The 21,814-nt window shown below is 53.4% G+C and overlaps 6 protein-coding genes across 11 annotated transcripts; 2 read left to right on the top strand and 4 right to left on the bottom strand.

Moving 5' to 3' along the window:
- Positions 1-1,535: 1,535 nt before the first annotated feature.
- Positions 1,536-3,986, bottom strand: Ir7b (Ionotropic receptor 7b). The gene is made up of 2 exons (XM_001355175.4): positions 2,888-3,986; positions 1,536-2,814 (listed from the first exon to the last, which is right to left on the bottom strand). Exons 1-2 carry the CDS (start codon positions 3,743-3,745, stop codon positions 1,720-1,722), a joined length of 1,953 nt encoding a protein of 650 aa, XP_001355211.3. The 5' UTR covers positions 3,746-3,986; the 3' UTR covers positions 1,536-1,719.
- A 428-nt stretch (positions 3,987-4,414) lies between these two features.
- LOC6901820 (uncharacterized protein PFB0145c-like) lies at positions 4,415-7,195 on the top strand. Its single transcript, XM_002134452.3, has 9 exons — positions 4,415-4,573; positions 4,641-4,684; positions 4,754-5,033; positions 5,090-5,311; positions 5,378-5,538; positions 5,603-5,937; positions 5,996-6,232; positions 6,301-6,520; positions 6,577-7,195. The coding sequence occupies exons 1-9, from the start codon at positions 4,546-4,548 to the stop codon at positions 6,727-6,729; spliced, it is 1,680 nt and encodes a 559-aa protein (XP_002134488.3). The 5' UTR covers positions 4,415-4,545; the 3' UTR covers positions 6,730-7,195.
- A 112-nt stretch (positions 7,196-7,307) lies between these two features.
- On the bottom strand, positions 7,308-13,236 carry dec (defective chorion). Of its 5 annotated transcripts, XM_033382265.1 has the most exons (7): positions 12,982-13,236; positions 11,364-12,919; positions 10,943-10,973; positions 10,633-10,879; positions 10,292-10,569; positions 9,974-10,086; positions 7,308-8,099 (listed from the first exon to the last, which is right to left on the bottom strand). In XM_033382265.1, exons 1-7 carry the CDS (start codon positions 13,159-13,161, stop codon positions 7,334-7,336), a joined length of 3,171 nt encoding a protein of 1,056 aa, XP_033238156.1. In that variant the 5' UTR covers positions 13,162-13,236; the 3' UTR covers positions 7,308-7,333. The 5 variants fall into 5 exon arrangements, with proteins under 5 accessions (XP_033238156.1, XP_015042165.2, XP_033238155.1 ...); XM_015186679.2 differs by having other exon boundaries at positions 10,943-12,919; XM_033382264.1 differs by having other exon boundaries at positions 10,633-10,973.
- Positions 13,237-13,366: 130 nt separating this feature from the next.
- Positions 13,367-16,762, top strand: Ir7c (Ionotropic receptor 7c). 2 transcript variants are annotated; one of them, XM_015186678.2, is made up of 4 exons: positions 13,367-14,410; positions 14,476-15,446; positions 15,505-16,608; positions 16,666-16,762. In XM_015186678.2, exons 2-3 carry the CDS (start codon positions 14,595-14,597, stop codon positions 16,525-16,527), a joined length of 1,875 nt encoding a protein of 624 aa, XP_015042164.2. In that variant the 5' UTR covers positions 13,367-14,410; positions 14,476-14,594; the 3' UTR covers positions 16,528-16,608; positions 16,666-16,762. The 2 variants fall into 2 exon arrangements, with proteins under 2 accessions (XP_015042164.2, XP_001355209.2); XM_001355173.4 differs by having other exon boundaries at positions 13,367-14,413.
- Positions 16,629-18,552, bottom strand: Ir7d (Ionotropic receptor 7d). The gene is made up of 2 exons (XM_001355174.4): positions 18,173-18,552; positions 16,629-18,102 (listed from the first exon to the last, which is right to left on the bottom strand). The coding sequence occupies exons 1-2, from the start codon at positions 18,523-18,525 to the stop codon at positions 16,644-16,646; spliced, it is 1,812 nt and encodes a 603-aa protein (XP_001355210.4). The 5' UTR covers positions 18,526-18,552; the 3' UTR covers positions 16,629-16,643.
- A 519-nt stretch (positions 18,553-19,071) lies between these two features.
- Ir7e (Ionotropic receptor 7e) lies at positions 19,072-21,812 on the bottom strand. Its single transcript, XM_015186677.2, has 2 exons — positions 20,937-21,812; positions 19,072-20,882 (listed from the first exon to the last, which is right to left on the bottom strand). Exons 1-2 carry the CDS (start codon positions 21,750-21,752, stop codon positions 19,854-19,856), a joined length of 1,845 nt encoding a protein of 614 aa, XP_015042163.2. The 5' UTR covers positions 21,753-21,812; the 3' UTR covers positions 19,072-19,853.
- Positions 21,813-21,814: the final 2 nt, after the last annotated feature.

Raw genomic sequence — 21,814 nt, 5'->3', positions numbered from 1 at the left:
GTTGAGCTGAGCCCCAAGCCATAGCTCTGGGCGAGCCCTCTACGTGCAAATCATTTACAATCCAAATATCAGGGGAATGGGAGAGGGAACAGTAAAAGACTACACTCATCCACATTTCATTTGCAAGGCTTTCAGCTGCCAATTAAAATGTGGATTTTTTGTATAATATTTTAATTTATAATTATTTTTTCATTGAATTTATGAACAAATAATTGAATGACGGGAAATATTTCACATTCACCATTTATGTACCTGTCTTGTAATTACTGAGCTTTAGAGTAGTATTCTTTAGTGTCTTTCTTTGCAAACCTGGGGTCAAACCGTTAGTAAAAGCTGCAAGAGGTATGGAAAAGATAATGCTATCGATTGCTTACAGCCTTTTCGAAATATATTCGTTTGCTCGGTCACTTTTTGTAAACTGTTCAAAAAGTTTGTCCTCGTTTTCATCGGCCAACCAGGACCAACCATGAATGATGCATAAAAACCAAAAATAGGAAACATTTTATAAAAGGAATTGCATAAAGTTTTTCGTCTTTTTTTTTAGCTTTTCTCCTAAACAGCGCAGCGTATTAAAGGCGACTGGTGGGAGGGGGGGGGTGGGGAGGGGGGTGCTAGATGGGATACGAATGCGGATGGGAATGGGTGGCGAAAGGGATGTATCGTTTCAGACACTGACTGCGACATCGGAGGCAATGAGCTTAAGTTCAATACATTTACTTGAATTTCCAGCAAACGACAAGGACGAAGACGATGTCGTTGACTACTTGGCGCGGCCAGGATGGGTAAGACGGGGTAAGACGGGGAAGCCATGGAAGCCGGGCAACGTTGTGCCCATTACAGACAGTTTTTGTGGCGAGAAATTTCAAAAAGCTCAAATGTGCGAGGCGATAAGCAAAGCAGCAAGAGATTGGAATGGAGCTGGAGCTATAGCTGGCAATGGCGATGGCGATGGGCTCAGAGAGTGGGCTCGGAGTGTGGCACAGGACGGAGTGGGGCAGCAGCAACAGCAATGGCAGCACTTACATGTAACCAGTCGATGGCGACAACGGCAGCCGCAAATGTTGCAAGGATTGCCAGCAAGAAGCACACACAAAATTGATGTCTATGTGTGTGGTGGGAGAGAGGCAAGAGGCATGGGGCATGAGGCAAGAGGCATGAGGCACGAGGCATGAGGTGGCATGAGTATGAGTGGCGGCGCCCCACCACTATAGTGGCACCACAGACCGTTGCGGGGCCTGGTGAATGGGTGGGCGTTAGATCGGTGGGGGTTGATTCGCTTGCGCAAGTTTTGGTTTTGAAAATTTATCGCTTTTAGATAAAACGTTTTGCGTTTTTACGATACGAGCAGCGAACACTTTGCCCAACTATCCACCCCGTGTCCCGTGCCTGGAGCCCATCTGGATGGGATGAGATGAGATGGGATGGAATGGGATGGGATGGCTGGGCAGGACAAAGGATGGGGAGCGGGAGCAGGAGCGTGAAGGGGGGGCCTTTGTTGCACCCAATGGATGTGGAGAAGTGTCCTCTGGTTCGGGGGATTATGAAGTAATTTAATTAAAACGTTTGGTCCGCAAATAAATCCAGCATTATTTATATGTGTATTGCCTTCGTTCGGGGAGCGCAAAAGTACCACAGTGTGTGGTCTCTTTTCGAATGATAGAAGAAGGACGAGGTTGCCTTAGCCAGCGAAAGGACTCCTGACATTGATTTAAATTTGTATTAAACTTTTCTCAGATCTTTCCACTTGGAACGACTGTGCAGCACAAGCTCCAAGGCAAAGACCACGACTGCAAAGAGATTGGCCCACAGGATTAGCCAGAAGAGTGCCGCCAACTCCCGCATGGACAGCACATTGCGACGGCCCGTTATTGACTGCTCCTCCTCCGTGTCGGACAGCAGCGGATCGCCATCGATGCCGTCCAGAGTGCTGTAGGATGTGGATGAGATCCTCGCCACACTCTCATCCGCCTCATCCACAGCGCTGACATATTGGCGCGTCCAGTGCTCGAGGAATCCATGGGCATGGGCATGCCGGATCTGGCCATTGAGCACACCCACCAGATGCGAGTGTCGCCGCACATAGAAGGCCAGCTGCTGGGTGTAGATGCGTTCCCGGACCAGGTGCAGGCGCCGGCTCATCGGATGCACCTTGCGGAAGTACCCGAAGTACTCGTACGGCGTGAGCGTGGCCAGGCGGGCGGAGGAGCCGCTGCTCTGGGCCAGTGCTAGAAAGGACTGCAACTCGCTGCCGCTGAGGTAGACCATCTGCTCGGGCCGCAGCTCCGGCAGGCTGTCCAGGATGCGGGCAGCATTCACCTCCATCAGTTGTATGGTGAAGCGCTGGGCGAGCACATCGGCAATCGTCTGGGGAGGATTCCGCTGCGTGTCCTGCCGTAGCAGCTGGTACATGCCCGACTGGTAGGCGCCCCGCAGGACCAGGGTGGAGAACATCCAAGTCAGCAGCAGGAGACGACCGGACACCCTCCGTGGGATGTCCCAGTCCGGCAGATTGCCGCCCATGGTGAGCACCAAGAACTGATAGTAGGGGTGCTGGGGCAGCACCACCTGCCAGCGGCGCTCGATTCCCAGGAGCAGGAGACAGCCAAGGGCCAGGACCAGGCCGGTGGCCTGCCACACAAGCGGATGGAAAGGGAAGGCCAGCTTCTCGTAGGCGGAGTAGGCGCTCTGCAGATTGGTCACTAGCATTATGTGGCTCATGAAGTAGTAGGTGGACTGCGAGTAGGGTATCTCGCTGCCGGCGCTTGGCTTGAAGTGAAATCCACCCAATGAGAAGTCCGCATGCTGGCCAAAGATCTGCAAGGGATAACTATTAGGCCTCAGGGTATAAAATGGAAACATGACTGAAGACTGAAGACCGAAGACCGACCTCATCGAACACCCAGCCGGTCTCGTTAAAAGTGGCCAGCACCTCCTCCTTGTTCATCCAGTAGAGGCCTGCAGTAAAGTTCAGATTATCCGCCAGAAACTGCAGCAGGGCTCCTTCGATGCCCACGAATCCATTGACGCCGCCAGGCTGGTCCCCAGCGTGAAGCTCTCGCCGCAGCACCAGGTACGGCATATCCTCCCAGGTGGCGCAGGTGAGGACACAACCATAGAAGTTGGCCAGCTTGGGGGGAAAGTACTCGGTGCTGGCCCAGCGCCTGGTCTCGTCCTGGTAGCGATTCACAATGCTGGCCGTGATCACCTGGCAGCCGTGCACCGGACTAAAGGGGAAGTAGGTGACCATTATGAGCCGACTGCCGGGAGTGCGCAGCACTAGACCCACATTGAGCACGCTAAGGCGCCACAGGAGACGCAGAGCCCCCTGCACCTCCTCCTCGTAGGCCTGCGATGGGCCCGACATGTAGATGAGGGTATGCGAGAGGTCCTGGGTGGCGCGCAGCTTTCCATAGAGCTGCTGGAGGGCCTGCAGATCGTTGACCAGCAGAAGGACAGCGTGCACATACGGCTTGTACTCCATGGGTTGTTGAGAGAATATCCGACGGGGCAGCGTAGTGGATGGCAGCTCCTGAAGCACCTGCGTTAGCAGCTCCTCCAGGTGTGGGCGGGCTGACTCGACGCTCGTCTGCAGGTGTATGTATAGGGTCTTTCTGCCAGCCATCTCCGAGCCGTGCACCGCCTGGGCCAGGGCCTCTGCTAGTCCAGATCCTGATGCAGCGGTGCCCGCAATCCAAAAAGCCAGGCCGACCAGCCATAGAAGGCAGTGTAACAAGCGGATCCGCATAGCTAGCCGACGACTGCTTGGGGAATGTCTCCAGTTCGCAAGTGCTTTTTTGATTCGACTGGTTCCTGGCCTGGAACTCGTGGCCCCAAGGGAAATCTTTGGAATGGCTCTCGTTAATCATGTCAAATTATCTGGGATTCCCTTTGGGTATATCGACGCTTATTGAGTTGGTTACGTGTTCCCTTAATTACAGATATCTCAACGATGGGTTAAGGCACAAAACGAGAGTCGTTTCAGGGGCACACCTATAAGTACCAAAAATATGAATGGTTCTATTCAGCTATCCATTACGGAGGCTATTGTCTAGAATAACTTCAGTCTGGAGACACCTACACCTACCTCATTAGATGCCTATCCACAATGGTGACCTAGGAAATCAGAAGCATTATCGTGCATGGAGCTGTGGCCATCTCCCAGTACTGCCAGCTGTAAGCCGTGGGATATCTGATGTATACGTTTGCCGAGACCACTTGCCTTCGAAGATGAGGAGAGATACTTGAGAGTCATGGAACTCATCGAAACGGAATGCACCTCGTACTAGGCCTATGATGAGTGTCGATTTTGGCCACTAAAGGGTTACCCTACATGAATAAATCTGAAACAAAAGCCAGATCGTAGTAAGAGCAACATAGGCCTTCGCTGTCACAGCAGGTTGTTCAACACTATGACATTATGGCTGTCAATAGCATTATATAAATCTTCCTTCAACAAACATTCCGAACTTTCCAAACTACAGTAAAAATTTTAAAGTTAATAATTTGTTCTCGTTTTTCTTTTAAATCACCATTTAGAAGCCTAAAATGCAACGAAATTCAACAAAAATTCGTCGTGAGTTTCCAGCCTTGCTAGCATTTGTAAAACCCAACTAATAAAGCTCCTCTTCAATCCATTACAGACACTAAGGCTAGCAACCTTCGCACCTTGGTGAATAATTCATGGGTAAGTTGCTTCAATAGAAGGCGGTGGGGGGGGATGATCCTCAGCCACCTAAAAGGGAATATTCTCCAGGTCGCGGGTCAAGAATCTGGCTCGCCTCCCCGACGCAGGCTGTCGATGTCGCTTGGTAGGTATTCTGGAGGTGGCACTCCAGTAGCGTTCAATGGCAGCAGTATCTCACCGCACATTTCGGTAATGGACTCGGACACGGACCAGGGGTCTGACGACGAGACTAAGACACACCCAGGGAAGTCCAACTCCAAGATCCCGAGCCCAAGGATAGACGCAAGCCCACCTGCTGCACAGCCCCCGAGCCTCGTAACGACGGAAGACGCTACCGTGGTCGGCACACGTAGGTTCAACCCCTCATCTTATTACCGTCGGGTGCTTTTTTTAGCTCTCTTGTAGTCCAAGGTGAAAGCAACACGCGAATCATCGAGAAAAATCGTCTGAAGCCCATTGAGAAACAATACCAGATTCTGAAATCCCTTCAATCGGATTTTATACGCTCTTTGGAGTCATTGGATCCGCAGGAGTCCGAGATGATTGGCACGTACAAATTTATGCCACTTGTGCTCGACGAGAACAACAAGTGGCTTGTCAAAAATGATGATCTGACCCTGAATTTGCGTGAGTCTCCATGGATTCAATTCCCACGCCGCACAGCAGAACACATCAGTGCCTTTTTTTTTGTAGCCGCCGAGAGTGTGCAAGATCTTAAGGATCGTTGCCAGGCTGCCGTTAAGTCGGGCTTCACGTTGCTCTACGACCAACTGGAGTGCGTCCAGTTGGCCAACGACGAGCTCGAGGCGTCGCAACAGAAGGAGAAGCTCCAAGTCAGCCTAGAGGGTCTTCTGGTATGAATGCGGCAATCAGTCACTCGTAGAACTCACGGCTCAGGCCTCTCCCTTTTATCGATAGAAACGCAAAGTGTGCACCATCGTTGAGAGTATCGATCTGGTTTATGGGTCAACTGAAGGCCAACAGGATGAGCATGACCTGCATATGTACCGCCAGATAGACGAGCTGCAGAAACAGAAGGAGGTCATGGAGGCGCGGATCTTGGAGATCACCGAGAATCACAACGAACAGATGAATCGGCTCAAGGCAAAGCTTAAGGAGGATCAGGAAAACCATGATTCGAATTTGGAGGAGCTGCAGAAGATGCTGAGCGCCAGCAAGGCACAACGAGACGAATTGGAAAGGCAGCTGATGAATAAGGACAACGCCATCGAATCTGACAAGGAAATGACTCTGTGAGTGGATCAACCATATCTCATATGAACTGTATCTAAGTTGTCTATCCTTAAACAGTAACCACCAGTTCGAGGAGTTGAGTGCTGAGCTTGTCCGGACACGGAAAGAGCTCAACAGTAGCAAGGATCATATATCTTTTCTCGAGAGAAAGGGGGAGGAGGATAGCGAGCTTATACAGAATTTGCAAAAACGTGTGAATGACCTGGAAAAAAGTGGTATGTGGATTCACTTTTTGATAGCTAAAGTCCAGCAGGCTATGGACATGCATAAGACATCGGCCATGTCCGCCATGAGGTGAGGCGCCCAACTAAAGGGTAACTTGGGTGCAGACTCAAATAAATATTTCCACTTGACATCCGCAGTGTGCAGCATGTGCTTGCAGATCTGGAACTTGCGAAGTCGGATATGCACAAATCGCAGCAATTGGTGGACGAGTTGAAGGCACAGACGAATCGCGACCAGATGATGCTATGCAGGTACAACGCAGAAATCAACACCCTTCGTCTGAAGGATACCGAAAACCAAAAAGCCTATGTAGAACTTTTATTGGAGTCCGTCAACAAGGGCACGCTGATAGATAAGGTACGTGGTCATGGGATAGCCTCTAAACTGTGCTTATTCTATAGCTCTGGTTGCAGATGCGCCAAAAGCTGAACGCGATGGGGGAACAGCTATCTGATTCCGTTGGAAAACTGGAGTTCCGTATGCAGGAAATCAGACGCCTGAAGGAGTTTAAGAACTTTTTGTTGGAGGAAAACGCTCGCATCGAGCAGCAAAGGGAAGGAATATAGGGAAGCCAAAAACGATGTCCCCCCCCCAGGTTGAAAAACTAACGTAGCAGCTATAAGGACTGCAATTGGTCGCCATTTCTACACCTAATATAATTTGGAAAGAAGTCCGATTTGAAGTCAGGAATTTGAAGACTTTCTTCTGCACAAAGGAAATCCACCAACTTTAATTGAAGGCCTCATCCACGTTTGCAGACTATGCGGCTCTGGATCTAGAGCGAACTCGGAATCTGGGGCATAATCAACAATCAAAACCAACAGATACTGGAGCAGGATCAGCTAGACCATCAAATGAACCAACACGAGCCCATACAGATCTCTTGTTTGCACCGATGCTTTTTCCACCTCTGCGTACAACTACAGCCTGCACAGAATTTTCCACAACAGCAATGACCAAGGCTAGTGAGACATCATAAAACACATATAAATTATATAAATGCTGTACAATAAATACCCCGATGGATCTTGAGTGATCTCAAGAAATTATTTTCCTGCTCGCTCATTAGGGACACTCCCAAGTGGAAACCTAAAGATTCCCCTTCTTCCTGTAAGAAATGAATTCTATGCTTAAAAACGCAATGTTTTCACTAAAAGATGTTGGTTTGTTTTATTTTGGAATAACAAAAGACGAATCATCAACATTATCCGTATCATCATCGAATCTAAAGTAATCGAGTTCGTTGTCATCCTGATCATTTCTGCCAGAGTTGTCCATATCATCGTCGTCGTCGTTGTTGTTGTTGGTGTTGTTGTTGCTGTTTTTGGGATCGCTCGACTCTTGGCTCTCCTTCAGATCCAGGTCCGGTTCTATATCCTCCACCTCAGTTTCTGCCTCCGCTTGATCCTCCTCTTCCTCCTCAAAAAGTCCCCGCTCGGCGGCCCCCAGCTCGTAAACGGGCCCCTCCTCCGACTCATACTTGGGTTTGCGTTTCTTTGCGGCTGTCTTCCTCCCCAGTAACGGTGGCTGGACCTCTACGCGGGTCTGGTTGGTGTGGTGGCTGAGCATGGTCTTGTAAAGATGGGGAAAGCGTCGCTGGAACTCGATTTTGATGCGCAACAGGCGCTCCAGCATGTCGGGTGTGAGTAGGCTTCGCTGCTGCGGAATCTGGGGCATGATGTGCGTATCCCGGCGACGCCGCCCATCGCTGTCCTTGAGGTAGGCCGCATAGCTGCCGCCGCCAGTGTACAGGGCATGGTGGGGATCGTAAGCCTTGTGGGTCCAGGGATCGTCGGGTCGGGACACTGGCAGAAGACCCATATACGGATGCAATAGCCCCTCGCTGTAGGTGTATTTGGAGCCCAGAGTTGGATCGGACTCGGTCTCAGATGCGGATGCGGATGCGGATTCAGATGCGGTTGATGCTGATGATTGACTGAAGATGGACGATGTGTGGCATGCCATGAAAAATGAAGAAAGGATGCATGATTGATTAGTGATTGGAATGATTGTGATCTATGGGAGATGGCTTATATATCTATGGCTCAACACCTTGCCCATGCCAGGGCTGGGCGTGGCCCTTAATGTAGACTATGGTTATGGGTAAATGGTTACGATTAATATAATGGTTATAATGGAGGAGGGCTCGAGCTGATAATGGTGGGGGGCTTCTGCTGCCTGCGTCGCACTCGCTTGCGCTTCAAGACGCTGCTGCTCGGTCGCTTGGACTGGACACTGGAGCCTGCTGTTCCCCCTACTTCTCTTCCCGAGGTCTGCATTTCGCGCTGAAGCTGCAATTGGAGGAGATCGTTTAGAACGTCGACCAGCTGGTCCAGTTTACTGCCGCTGAGCCTGGCCACATGACGGGAGCCCCCAACTGGCTCCGTCACTGGCTTCAATCTGGTGGTTAGCTTTGCCTGTCGCGTGGCCCGCTGCCAGCCATTGTCGCTGTGTCCTCTGCCCGCTCGCTTGACACTGCTTGCCGTGCTCCGGCGGCGCACAAACTTCCCCCGCATCGCATATGGGCTGGGTGTGGTGGCGGCGGCGGCGACACTGTAGTCGAAATCATCATCGTCGAGTGCCGCATTCAGAAGCGCCGCCTGCTGCTTGACGCTGCTGGAGGACTGGGTAGAAGAGCGCTTGGCCTTGTTCTCAGAATCGGTCTGCCGCTCGGGATAGGGATAGGAGGCGTCTTCAGTGGAGCCATTCGGCTCGTAGCTGTTTCCCTTGGGCAGCTCCAGGTCCTGGCCCTCGGCAAACTGACGCTCGTGAGACTTTGTCAGGTATTCGGTGTCGTAGCCGCGGTTGGCCAGCATTCGCTGCCAGGTCTTCTCATCCTCGTACTCCATATGGGACATGGCCAGGTCTGAGGCGGAGGCAGTAACACCGTCTAGGTCCTCATCTGTCTTAGCAATGGCATTGGCATGCTTCAGTTTGGTTGGGAATTGCTTTGGGATGGGGCTGGTGTTGGCTCTGGCTGTGCTAGTGGTGGTGGGATCAGCGGCTTCTGTGGTGGTTGCCTGGACAACGCTTGCTGTGGTGGTCTCAGGGCTTCCCTCCTGTTCCAGCTGCTTCTCTACTTTTGCTACCTTTTTCTCCTGCTCCACTTTCTTCTCTACCTTGGAAGAAGCAACATTGCTCTTCAGCCTCAGAAACTTATCGGTGAGCAGCGCCAGCTCCGTCTTCAGCTCTGCAATAATGCTGTGCAAATGCTCGGTCTCCTCCTCTGGATCTGGGGAATGATTCGCAAGTGTTTCGTTTCCTGGATGTGAAGCGGCCACCGCTGAATCCTGTTGCATTTCCGGATTAGGAGCCTCTTTTGCTCCTAAAGCTGTGGCTATCGTTTCCGTTGTGGTGGACATCTGTGGAATGTAGCTCCGGTCTTGGTGATGGTCTTGCTGCTGCAGCTCCTCCTCCTGCTGAACGCCTTCAGCATAATCATCTCCGCCAATCTCCAACGGCTCCTGACTGGCCCTCTCCAGGGCCTCACGTATGGAGGCGGCATTGTAGCGCATCAGCGCCTCGGCAGGATCCTCATCCGGACTGAGAGTGATCTCCTTCAGGCCCATCTTGTACTCCCGCCGCAGAGCGTTCAAAGAACTCTCATCGATGGTCTCCAGGGTACCGTATTCGGCATTGCGTCGATGGCGCCCGCTTCGACGGCGAGCGCCTCGACAGCGACAGCCCTGGATAGCACCTGCTTCTCCAGCGCCGCTGCATTGGCATCCACTGCCGCAGCGGCAATGGGAGCTGGCACAGCCGCAACCCTTGTGGGCCACATTCCCCAAAGATCTGTGAAAGATGGCTAACCTTTTGTGTAGTCGCTGTTGCGGTGTTGCTGGTGGCGTCGTCTGTGGGGTCGTCTGGTTAACGCTTCGCTCCTGCTGCTGCTGCACTCCGTTGGGATTGCCGGGATTTATTGTCTGAAATGCGTCGCCTGTTTAATGACATGAGGAGGACCACGGAGAGAGAGACCAAACCAAAAGAAAGGCGAATGAATCTTATGAAATGGTTCAAATGAAGGCAACTACGGAGGTGTCTACGTGTATTCGTGGCGGTGTGTGGGTGCTAGTGGTGTGTGGTGTATGGTGTATGCTGGAGGAGTGGCTTCTATAGGTTTCAACTTACCCTCGCCATCGTCTGGTGCTGTCGCAGCATCTCGTCGACCTCCTCATTGCCCAGGGCAGCCCGATAGCCGGAGCTCGAGTAGCCGGAGCTCGAGTAGCCGCCGCCTCCATAAGCATTCGATCCGTAGCCGCCGCCACCGTAGCTGGTACCATAGCTGGGCACCGGCTGTGGACGCGGCTGCTGCTGCTGTACGGCATAGTAGTTGATCACAGTGGGCGATCCTTGGCCATGCTTGGACTTCTTGCGCTTGTTGCCGCCCAGGCCCAGAACATCGACTCCTGGAGATGATAAGGTTGGGTCACGGTCACGAACACGGCTACGGAATACGCCAAAGAGATTACCTTTGTGGCGTGCCTGGCCAGGTACCTCCGGCATCTGCGGCTCTGCCTCGCCCAGCAGCGATTCACCTTCTTCTCCTGCGTTGGCACCCTCCTGTTGGCCCTCACCTTGGGGCTCGCCCCACTGACGGGCTGCATGCATTGGATCCTCATTCTTGAGCTGCATCCTCATGTCCAGCTGCTGCATTTGCATGGGATCCATTGTCATCTGTCTTTGCTGTTGCATCATCATCATGGGATTCTGCTGCATTTTGGCCTCGTTTTTCTCAGCTTCCCACTGCCTCTGCTGCATCATCATGGGATTCTGTTGCATTTTGGCCTCGTTTTTCTCAGCTTCCCACTGCCTCTGCTGCTGCATGATGGGATTCTGTTGCATTTGCGGAGGCGCCATCGACATTTGTCGCTGCTGCATCATCATGGGCTGCTGCTCCATACGCACGGGCTGTTGCATCATCATCATCGGCTGCTGCTCCATTCGCTGCTGCATCATCATGGGCTGCTGTTGCATTTGCGCATGCTCTGCCATCATCTGCCTCTGTATCTGCTGCTGCTGCATTTGGGCATGCTCCGCCATCATCTGCCTCTGCTGCATCATCATGGGGTTCTGTTGCAGTTTGGCCTCGTTTTGTTCGGCTTCCCACTGCCTCTGTTGCATCGTCATGGGCTGCTGTTGCTCGGCCATCATCTGCCTCTGCTGTTGCATTTTTGCTTCGTTTTGCTCGGCTTCCCACTGCCTCTGCTGCATCATCATGGGGTTCTGTTGCTGTTGTTGCTCCGCCATCATCTGCCTCTGCTGTTGCATTTTTGCTTCGTTTTGCTCGGCTTCCCACTGTCTCTGCTGCATCATCATGGGATTCTGTTGAATTTTGGCCTCGTTTTGCTCAGCTTCCCACTGCCTCTGCTGCATCTGAGGCATGGGCTGCTGCTGCTGCATCTGTCGCTGCTGATGCTGCATCATTTGCGGATTCTCTGGTTTCCCTTGCGCCTCTCCAGTGGCTCGGTAGGCGGCATAGATCTTGTCCTCTTTGCTCTTCTCCTGGGCTGCCGACTGCTGCTCTGTTGCCATGCGGTAGGCGTAGGCCATGATCTTCACAATATCCTCCTTGGACATGGACGCCTCCGAGGGCATGGTCTGGCGCTTGAAGGCGGCGTGGTTGGCGCGCGACTTGCGCTGCGCCTCCTTATGGAGCAGACGTCGGACGTAGTCATCGCGCAGGGCCCGCTCAATGTCCGCCCGTGTGATTTTGTGGACGGGGGTGCGACTCAGAGGATAGGAGACTTTATAAGGGCTACCACTGCTGGAAGTGGCGCTCGAGCGCATCTCCTTGGCCACGCGTTCAATCTGTTGGAGCATCTTCAGCTCCGCAATGACCTGGCGCTCGAACGCTCTCAGCTTCGCCTCGACCCGCAGATCCTCCAGCGGCTTGGCCTCGCCTTCATCGCCCTGACGGTTCATGGGCATGCGAAACCAGAGCAATGGCACCCGCTCCTTGTCATCCAGGGCGTTCTCCTGCGAGTCGGCCGCCTCGGGCCTAACTCGCACCTCGGATATGTCCGAGGCCTGGCCATCAGAGCCGGGCGCAGGGCCAGGACTGGCGGGCGGTGCTCCCGGCCACATCTGTCGCAGATTGCTGAAGAAATCCACGTTGCTGGGCATCGCTGGCATCGGTGGCATTGGTGGCAGGGCCTGCTGGGCCTGACCCAGCAATTGATTGACATCAAAGTTGTTGGGAGTCAGAAACGAGAAGGGATTCGGAGCTGCCACTGGGGCAGCTGGTTCATCGGCGGCTGGGGCTGCTGGCGGGGCAGGTTCTGCGGGGGGTGGCGGCACAACGGCTGGCGGCGGTGGAGGAGCTGCACCCAAGATGTTCTCGAATCCGAATTGCGGCATTGGTGGCAGCTGCATAGTGGTAAGAGCCTGGCCCACATTGGGGGCAATCTGTCCGAGGTTAAAGCTATCCGGATTGAAGTTCGCTGGATTCATCCAGCCTTGGGCAAAGTTTGGGTTCGGCATTTGGGCCAGCAACTGGCCGAATGCGTTCGGCGCTGGTGGTGTATCCTGGCGGGTGACACGAGTCTTGGCTGTGGGATCGTCGGCCAGGACTAGGACTACCTTGGATGCCGCCGCCGTCGGCTGGAGGGAATCGGGCACGGCGCCTAGGACCGATTGAGCCGGAAAGAGCGCTCCCCAGCGCAGGAGGCTGCCCAAGGCGGGGAAGAGCAAGTAGAAAGCATCTATGGAGGGCACTCCGCTGCGGATTGGTGTGATGGGCGGCATCTGGCCGAGAATCTGGACGAGGGGGGGTAAACAATCTTCAGTTAGGATCAAACACTCCCGATTCGAATACTCACCGTTTCCTCAGTGGGAAAGCGTGGCCTCGTGTCGGCGGCTGTGCCATTGCCAGTGATCTCCTGCTCGGCAGCATCTTTCGTTGTGACCGTGGCTTGCGATGGCGTCTCCTGGCCAAGGACCTGGCCACAGAGCACCAGCGCCAGGAGTGGCACCAGAAGCAACAGGCACTGCAATCTCATCTCGGACAGGTATCGCTCTTGGAAAGAAGATCGATCGATATACGCCGGAGCTTGTTCGCCGACTGACTACTGCAGCTGTCACGACACTGGCCCAAATAGATTTTTTGCCCCCATGGGGTGGGCCGGCAAACTGTTGACGTTGGCGAATTCGTGCCCCGCCGGTCGGTGGCCGCTTTGCTGCATTTTGCACGCACCCCGCGGACAGAACATCGTTTCCGTATGTGTGTGACCCCGATCCGTGGCACCTACTCTTCACAGCAGCTCTTCTGGCTGCAGCAGCAAAAAACCTTGCTGAAAGTTCCATGGAATCAGCGTAAATGATGCATGGTAAACAATACTTCGCCGTCCAGGGCCGGAGTGACGCGGAAGGTCTTACCTTAAATGCGAATAAGACATTCCTTAAAACATGGTCAACCACTCTATGATAACTTACATGTCGCCCAGATGTATAGAGATACATATGCATATTTACTACACCCTGGGCCCAAAGAAATCCGTCCCTGGCAAGCGGTGGGCAGCGGTGTGCCCTTCATGGCTTCATGGTGTTTCTTCTGATCCGAGAAATTCTTGCAGCGTTGCCGCCCAGATCGATGTGTGTCACCATGGCGGAGATCAGATGGCTGAGCTCAGCTCGTTTCTGCTTTTCTGCTTGTCCAGACATGAGAAACAAAAGAAAAAGATTGTTTTTTTTTTGTTTTGGCAGCGGGTGCTGCTGTGGTTTTGGTCTGCCGTCAGCGAAAAAGCACACACACACACACATGCTCACACGAAACACTACACCGCAGTACAGCGACCTTTAGAATCTGTCTGCTGATGCACATTTATCATGCTCTGACAGATAATATTGTGAAATTACTCATGGGCAAAAACTATGAAAAAATCAAAGAAACACGTTGCATTCCGTTAGTTGGGCACGGCAGATGGGGTGGGGGAGTTGTGGTAGTAACGGCGTTATTTCAAGATGATATTTCAACCAGCCGTCTATCGATCCATCGATCAATCGGTTCATTCTCAGGCCAAACGTTTTCCAATACTGCCGCCATTAGAAATAGGAAGAGGCGTTTGCCACCACTGACCGAAGCTGCGCGGTAAAACGGACGCAAAACTTAAATAATGTATTTAATGTCCATTTATAAAGCATTTACAAATACCATGGATGTGGTTTACGTCCCGCAACAGTAGCGGGGAAGGGGACTTCGAAGATCGACCCGTTCTTAGGGACGACGGCCATGAACGAAGACCAACCCAAGTTGTGATAACATATACTTTGACTAAATATTATATATTTAATGCTAATTTATAATGCATTTACAGATGCCAGAGATATTGGGGAGCCCAGCACGCAACATTACAGTAACGACCCTCGTTAAACGGAGCATGCAACTGCAAAACAAAATGCCATCCAACAGTTGCAAAGGAGCCTCCGGGGAATCATGTTGCCGTGTGCCGTCCACAATATAAGCCTGGTCTACGCCCTCGTGTGGGCCATTGACCATCACTATGGACAGTCGACTAGTACGGCCCTGTCCCTCGTCCAGTTCGCCACCAGCTATGCCAGCCGGGACTACCACAACGATCTGATTGACGCGACCCTGTGTCGAGCATCGACCGCGGCTAAAATTCAGTTTCTCCTCGAGGATGAGCGCATGGACATGACGGACAACACCGAGGAGTTGCCGCCGCCCAGTGGGGTGATGGGACGACCGTGCGCCATTTGGTTTTTGGACAGCCTGCGTGCGTACATCCGACTCGAGCGGTATCTACTCCAGCCGGGCAGCACCTACAAGCGAAACGGCTTCTTCATCATTGTCTATACGGGCAGGGAGATGGAGCCCGTGGAGATAATCAAGATCATGTTCAGACGCCTCCTCAACATCTATGTGCTCAATGTGAATGTGTTTTTGAATAGGAGCGGCACTGTCCAGATGTACACCTACTATCCCTACGGACCACACCGATGCCAGTCGTCGCTGCCCGTCTATTATGGCTCCTTTCAGGGCATGCCCTCCAGTGCGGAGTTTGGACTCGGGAAGCAGCTCTTTCCCAGAAAACTGACGAACTTGCATGGCTGTGAGCTGGTCACAGCGACCTTTGAGCACCGGCCCTATGTGATAATCGATGACGACGCCGATTCTCCCAACGGGCGGCGTCTGCACGGCATCGAGGGAATGATCTTTAATTCGATTGCAGAGCGCATGAACTTCACAATCAAGCTGATTGAGCGTCAGGACAAGGATCGGGGCCAGATTCTGCCCAATGGCAGCTTTACGGGCATTCTCAAAATGGTGATTAAATCTGCATTTCACTTAAGCTTAAATACATTTAATTTGCATCTCCTTGTAGATGTTGGAAGGCGACGCCAACATTACATTCGTGTGCTTCATGTACAGCAAGGAACGAGCCGATGTAATGCTCCCGAGCGTCTCCTATACGAACTTTCCAATTGTTCTGGTCATACCTGGTGGGGCGTCAATGTCGCCGCTGGAGCGACTGATGAAGCCATTCCGTTACATCATCTGGTCCTGTCTGATCGTGAGTGTGCTGGTCGGCCTCACCCTGATTGCCGTCCTCCAGATGATGCCAGTGCCAGCGCTGCGCGATCTGGTCCTCGGTAGAAGCAATCGATTGCCCTGCCTGGGCCTGTGGTACACCCTCCTAGGCGGCTTGGCCCTGCGCACGCCGCGACGTAACTTTTCACGCTACCTGCTGGTCATGTGGCTGCTCCAGACTCTGGTACTGCGGGCCGCCTATACGGGCCAGCTGTATCTCCTCCTGCAGGATGCTCAGGTGCGCACACCACTGCAGACGCTGGCCGAGGTGGTGGCCAAGGGATATGAGTTTTGCATGCTACCGGCCTTGAAGGGAGTCTTCCGCGACTCACTGCTCGGCTCAAAAATCCGCTTGGTGAGGAACCACCAGGCCTCGCTCCGTCGACTGCGCGACGAGGATGATCCGGGCATAGCGGTGCCGCTGCTGCTGCCGACGGTCTATGAGTTTGACTATCAATCAGGGACGACCCAACGGCACCTAACCGTGCTGCCCGATGCCCTCATGACTGCTCCACTGACCTTCTACATGCGTCCGCATTCGTATCTGAAGCGTCGCATTGATCGCCTGCTAATGGCCATGATGTCGTCGGGAATTACCTACCACTATCGGCGCATGTATCTCGATCGCATCGAGCGATTGGCCAAGCAGCGCAACCAGGAGCCCCAACCCCTGAACATTATGCGGTTGGGTGGCGTCTTTGTCTGTTTCTTGGCCCTCCAGCTGCTGGCTGGCATAGTCTTTGTCTTGGAGCGCCTAGCTCTGAGGCATCCGCGTTTCCGCAGAGTCCTGGATGTGGCCAACCGCTATATAGCCTGATCCACATTCGCCCGCCATAGCCCCCCTCCCCCCATAGACCCCGCACACGCACACACTTTTGCACCTTGGACAATTGTACGAGTATGTATTAAAAAATTAAAATGAACCTTACCCTTTTAAAACCTCTCCATTATCAAGGCCAATCTTCGCCAGTGTGGCCTCTGGCTAAGCAGCTCCAAGGCAAACACACAGATGCCCACAGCCAAGGCACCGCACAGACAATTCAAGGCGGCCCCAATGAAACCCATGGACTCGGCAAATCCCGCCCTCACATCCACGGCCGACGATTGATGCAACTTCCGAGAAGGACCCTTTCCATCCGTTGTGAGGGGTATGTTGGCCCAGGCAAGGCGCTGCGAGTGATGCTGGAACAGACCAAAGCTGCGCATGCTGAAAAGCAGATGATTGATTTTGCCCGAGAAGTACGAGTTGCGGGGAAAGTACATGCACAGCATGTTGTCCAGGATCTTCTCGGCGAGGATGATGAATCGGTGGCGATGCTCCTTGTGATGAGTGAGATGGGTGGCCAAAAACGCGATACTGGTGAAAGCCCCTGTGTAGGGAGGCTCCTTTAGAAGAGCATCGAACACGTCCACCGGCTGGCCGGGAGTGACCTTTACGAGCCCCTTGAACGCCGGCAGCTTGAGCGTCATGCGGTAGGTGGCATGATCCGTGATGAACACAAATCCGGCGGCCACCATCTGCTCAAAGGTGTGCGGCATGGGCTTGGCCGGTGAGTTGTGCAGAAAGTTAAAGACGGATCCCTCGTAGCTGACGCGCACAACGAAGCCAAAGAGGAGCCATCCGGCCACAGCCGGAGCGGGCATCCTCCCCCAGCGCCTCAGGCACCGATGCACAATGGCCAGACCGCCGAGCAGGAGCCAAGTGTATCGCTCGAAGGGGAACAGCATGATCTCGTAGTTGCTGTAGCTACTGCGCACCTTCAGCACAATCACGTAAGGCATCTGTGTGTACGGCCACGTGGATGTGAGGTAGATTTGCCGTTCCGGGGTGCAGGCGGCACAGCCCAGTGTGAGATTTGCCCGACGGTTCTGGAGCATACGATAGGCCCCCGTCATGGTGCCATTCAAGTAGGTAGAGCCCCCAATCAGCTCGACCGGTTCGTTGGGCATCAGCTGGATGGTGAAGTTCATACTGGTCGCCATTATCCTAAGCAGCACACCATCCAAGCCATCGATCTGATCCTTCACCCGGCGCCGCTCCCAGCGAAGCTTCATGTAGGGCGCTATCGGCCACACAATCACGCTCAGCGGACAGCCATGTAGGTTGTCCAATCGAAAGGGGAACATCTCTCGCAGTCGCCACTCCTGAAGGGGCATCTCCACGGGATCGGTGCTGGCACAGCTGCCGGATGTGTACGGCAGAAAGCCATACGCCTTTAAGGTCGATCTCTCCATGTGGGCCAGCAGGAGCAGCACATTCAAGTTGTACAGGCGATGCAGAAAGTGCCCAAAGATCAAGGACATGGTGCTCCGTTGTATGCTCGCCTCTGGCTGGGATGTGAGCCACACAATCAGATACATGCCCTTGATCTCCAGGGCGGAACAGGCCGCTCTGTCGATTGATAGTGCATGTTTAATTATTGCATGTTTTTGGTTTCTTGGAAAGATAGTCAGCCACTCACATTGCCTGCTCGGGACTCTGGACAAAGAGCAGCTGCAGCTGCACACGTACACTCATCTCGGAGCTCAGCTTCGAAGCCAACACCACGGGCACCATCTCCTCCCTTCTCAGGCTGTAGTCGAGGACGAAGCGCACCAGATTCGCCTCCTTCTCGTCCAAATGCTCATAGTCGGTGCTGACAAAAACACTCATATTGTGCGCGACGCAAGTGTTCAATCGAATCCGATGCAGCGCCTCGGTAATCTTCCCGACCAACGGCTCTTGAAGCGACGGCTCTTCTACGGTCCACGAACTAGCCTGCACCTGAAGAAACCCCAGGACTTGGAGCACAATCCCAGCACTGGACAGCTTCATGGCGATGGTAAAACTGAACGAATTTTCGCACCATCGAAGGGCTTTTGTTTGCAATTTCGATTTCGCAATCGATTGAAGGTTGGTTCCCAGTAGACCCTTTTCCTATCAATCACAAATATCTTTGAAAGTATAGTGCGGCTGTAAATACGGCTCCAAATGATAGTGGGTCCATTGTTTGGAGGAGTGGGTTTGATTGATCCAGCGGGAACGGAGTCAACGGAGCTTTTGAGTCATAAACATACAAAAAGTAAGTTAAAATGATATCGATGGGTGTGCAAACTCCCACCACAGATGGTGAAGCATGCTGCAAGGTTATCTGCCGTCATCTTTCGGTGGATATAGGACATCTCGAGTGACGGTGACGTTCAAGGAACTGCCACAACATCAGCATCTCAGTATGTCTTCGGTGTCTGAGAATAAGGGCACCTCGACAAGGGATCATCCATGTTGAATGTGAACAGAATGCCATTGTAGCAACATCAATGGACGCTATGGATCGAGATCGAGTGGCAGGAAATTATACTAGTTCGTTCTCTCGCTGGTAAAAGCGCCCAGTTCCGGTAACGATGACGAGTGTATCTCCAAAGATGGATGTTTTAGCTTCTAGATGCAGTTGATATTGTTCGTTCATTTATTTGAATAAAATATAACTTTTTCGGGGACAAATGTTTCAGGGTCTTCGGCTACCACGTTCACACGTGACTTGGTCGAATGGTCTCTGTTGCCGTTCGCTTATGGGAAGTTTTGACAGCGAATTCAGCGATTTGTTATTACATACTATCGATTGACCTTTAGATGCGAAGCGCACTGTATACCATAAGGAAAACGCAAACTCCCAAGCGATTACAAGCGATTCCAAGCGATTGAAATGAATTGTACGAATAGGAAACCCGTGACTGTTAGCTGTAATGCATTAACAAATCAGCGTTCATCACTTAAACTAATTGCTGCGTACACGGTAGGGCGTGGTGGTGCCTCCCAAGGCAGACCACCCCACCCCACCCCAACCCACCTCACCATCAGAGCACCACCTCCCTCCAACGGCTGTGGGTGGCGGTATCGGGGCATGTGCGTGACAGGTTTCGGTGTCAGTATTATGCATGAGGCGCATAACCATAAATGAACACCATCAACGGAGCACACACACAGACACAGACAGGTTGTGCCGTGCCTCAGACAGGGGTCGGGCGTGGTTTTTGTGTGGTGGTGCCACCGCCTCCACTGCCAACCCCGTTAGTGTCAGCGACATGCAAACGGCATGTGTCGGCCCGTAAGAGGTTTACAAATCGCCGGACACCGCAGTGGGGAGTGGGGAGTGGGAAGTGGGGCTACAAGAACAGCCGTTGCAGGGAAACCAATCGCTGGGAGAGTAGCTCTAGGAGGAAGATGAGCAGACTCAGGACATGACCCACCAGCACCAGCAGAAACATGGCGTAGAGCTCCACGAGACCGAGCTCCTTGAATCCCTGCTCGTTGCGAAGGTAGCTCCCGACGAGCTCCCAGCGTGCCCAAACGGAGACCAGGCCCACGGATCGCATCCACATGATCTCCTCGTTCAGGTGATCGATGAGAAAGGAGTGCTTGCTGAGGTACATCGTCATCTGCAGGCTCACAATGTCCTCGGCAATGATCTCGAAGTGATCGGCCTCCACGGGCTGCCCCAGCCTCTGGCCCATCCTCTGGGCCCGCTCCGCCCTCAGGTGATTGAAGTGGATGTACATTTCCAGGGCCGAGGCAGAGACAAGGCGTGGCTCCTGCGGATTGGCCGCCAAGTACTCGAGGGGCACCGTCTCCTCGACGTCTGTGAGAATGCGGAAGGTCATGTGCTGCACGCTGGGTATCTCGGAGAGCACGTCGTGCACCAACGGCGTTAGGACCACAGTGTAGTTCTGCTGCACCAGGGCATCGATGGACTGTGGCCACCTGTTCAGCTGGTGGGTGCGGATCAAATGATAGAGCAGGCCCTGGTACACCGTCCGAATGATCAGTGTGTACAGCATCAGCATGAGGCAGTAGAGGCGTCCGCTGTGCGAGTGTGGCGCCCTCAGCAGCGGCATACCCACAAAGATCAGCTCCAGATTCAGCCAGAGCCTGGACTCGGGCCGCGTCTCGCGCAGCAGCCGTTCGATGGCCAGCTGCAGGAGCGCCGACAGGGCCAGGACCCCGACAATGGCCAGCCAGATCTGCAGGCGGTATGGATAGAAAAGGATGTCGAGCGAACTCAACTCAAAGCTGGAGTCCAGGATGCCGAACACCTCGCGGCTCTGGTGGTAGTTGTGCGTAGAGGTGGCCAGCAGGCTGCGGTCCACCGTCTGCCGGATACCGCCCAGCGTCAGATCAGCCTCGTGACGCCGCAGCTGGAAAATCAATCTATTCAAAATCGATTAACTGATCAAGAGAGCAAGACTCACCAGCTCCAGGGCCTCATCGCGGACACTTTTCGCCTGAAGCTGACGCACGGCTATGGAGAAATTCATCCGCTCGGCGAGGGCCAGAAGCAGGCGACCCTCGTAGCCACCGCTGACGCTGGCGCCGGTGCTCTCCGACTCGTGTACCTCAACGAAAGGTGGCACATTCCAGAGGGCACAGCGCAGAGGGCAGCCAAACAGATTTCGCAGCTTGCGCGGAAAGATCTCCGGCTCGAGGAGAGCGCTGCCATTGTAGCGATTGATGAGCTGCGGCGACATATCCGAGCAGCTGCGCTCACTGAACGGATAGTAGCTGTATATGAGCACATCCCCATTGGACTTCTGCACCTGGACGCTGCAGTGAATGAGGTGGTAGCGCCAGCAGTACTCAAAGATCTGGCGCATCTCCTCCTGCAGCAGATGGTCACGCGCCTGCAGGAAGATGAAGTAGTGCTCATTGTAGTTGTACTCGCGGGCATAGTACTCCATCCGGATTTCCGAGAAGGCCGCAAACGAGTCCGTGAATATCACATTGAAGTGCCTGCGCCCCGCAACAGGACGCCAGGGCACCCCCTGCTCCACCTTGACAATCTGCAGCGGTGCCAGGCCCCAGTTGCGGAAGAGGGTGCTCATCATTTCGTTGTAAAAGTTGCAGGTGTGCTCGCTCCGGCAGCACAGGATCAGCACCAGGGAGGGCGTCACACTGAGTATATGATGGTGGACAACGTACAGCAGGGCTCGGGCCACAAATTCGTTGATTTGGTTCTCCTGCTCGCCGGACAGATCGCAGTACGAGCTGAGCAGCCCGGTTATGTTCATTCTCCGGTTGCTTCACGAATGAACAGACCCTCGAACATGGCGTCCGAGCCATGGGCAGCCAA

Source organism: Drosophila pseudoobscura, chromosome X (genome assembly GCF_009870125.1).
Source record: "Drosophila pseudoobscura strain MV-25-SWS-2005 chromosome X, UCI_Dpse_MV25, whole genome shotgun sequence".
NCBI classification, from domain to species: domain Eukaryota; kingdom Metazoa; phylum Arthropoda; class Insecta; order Diptera; family Drosophilidae; genus Drosophila; species Drosophila pseudoobscura.
Note: the sequence above shows the minus strand (reverse complement) of the source record. Positions and strands in the feature narration are given on the sequence as shown.

Bases quoted from the DNA above. Each gene is read 5' to 3' on its own strand.
- Ir7b (XM_001355175.4), bottom strand. From the start codon at position 3,745: ATGCGGATCCGCTTGTTACACTGCCTTCTATGGCTGGTCGGCCTGGCT. The intron at 2,815-2,887 runs GTCGGTCTTCGG...TATCCCTTGCAG, and splicing joins CCGGCTGGGTGTTCGATGAG to ATCTTTGGCCAGCATGCGGA.
- LOC6901820 (XM_002134452.3), top strand. From the start codon at position 4,546: ATGCAACGAAATTCAACAAAAATTCGTC. The intron at 5,034-5,089 runs GTAGGTTCAACC...GCTCTCTTGTAG, and splicing joins CGCTACCGTGGTCGGCACAC to TCCAAGGTGAAAGCAACACG. The intron at 5,312-5,377 runs GTGAGTCTCCAT...TTTTTTTTGTAG, and splicing joins TGATCTGACCCTGAATTTGC to CCGCCGAGAGTGTGCAAGAT.
- dec (XM_002134450.3), bottom strand. From the start codon at position 13,161: ATGAGATTGCAGTGCCTGTTGCTTCTGGTGCCACTCCTGGCGCTGGTG. The intron at 12,920-12,981 runs GTGAGTATTCGA...CCCCTCGTCCAG, and splicing joins GCTTTCCCACTGAGGAAACG to ATTCTCGGCCAGATGCCGCC. The intron at 8,100-9,973 runs GTTAGCCATCTT...GTCCATCTTCAG, and splicing joins CAACAGCGACTACACAAAAG to TCAATCATCAGCATCAACCG.
- Ir7c (XM_015186678.2), top strand. From the start codon at position 14,595: ATGTTGCCGTGTGCCGTCCACAATATAAGCCTGGTCTACGCCCTCGTG. The intron at 15,447-15,504 runs GTGATTAAATCT...ATCTCCTTGTAG, and splicing joins TTACGGGCATTCTCAAAATG to ATGTTGGAAGGCGACGCCAA.
- Ir7d (XM_001355174.4), bottom strand. From the start codon at position 18,525: ATGAAGCTGTCCAGTGCTGGGATTGTGCTCCAAGTCCTGGGGTTTCTT. The intron at 18,103-18,172 runs GTGAGTGGCTGA...ATCAATCGACAG, and splicing joins CAGAGTCCCGAGCAGGCAAT to AGCGGCCTGTTCCGCCCTGG.
- Ir7e (XM_015186677.2), bottom strand. From the start codon at position 21,752: ATGAACATAACCGGGCTGCTCAGCTCGTACTGCGATCTGTCCGGCGAG. The intron at 20,883-20,936 runs GTGAGTCTTGCT...TTGATTTTCCAG, and splicing joins GCGATGAGGCCCTGGAGCTG to CTGCGGCGTCACGAGGCTGA.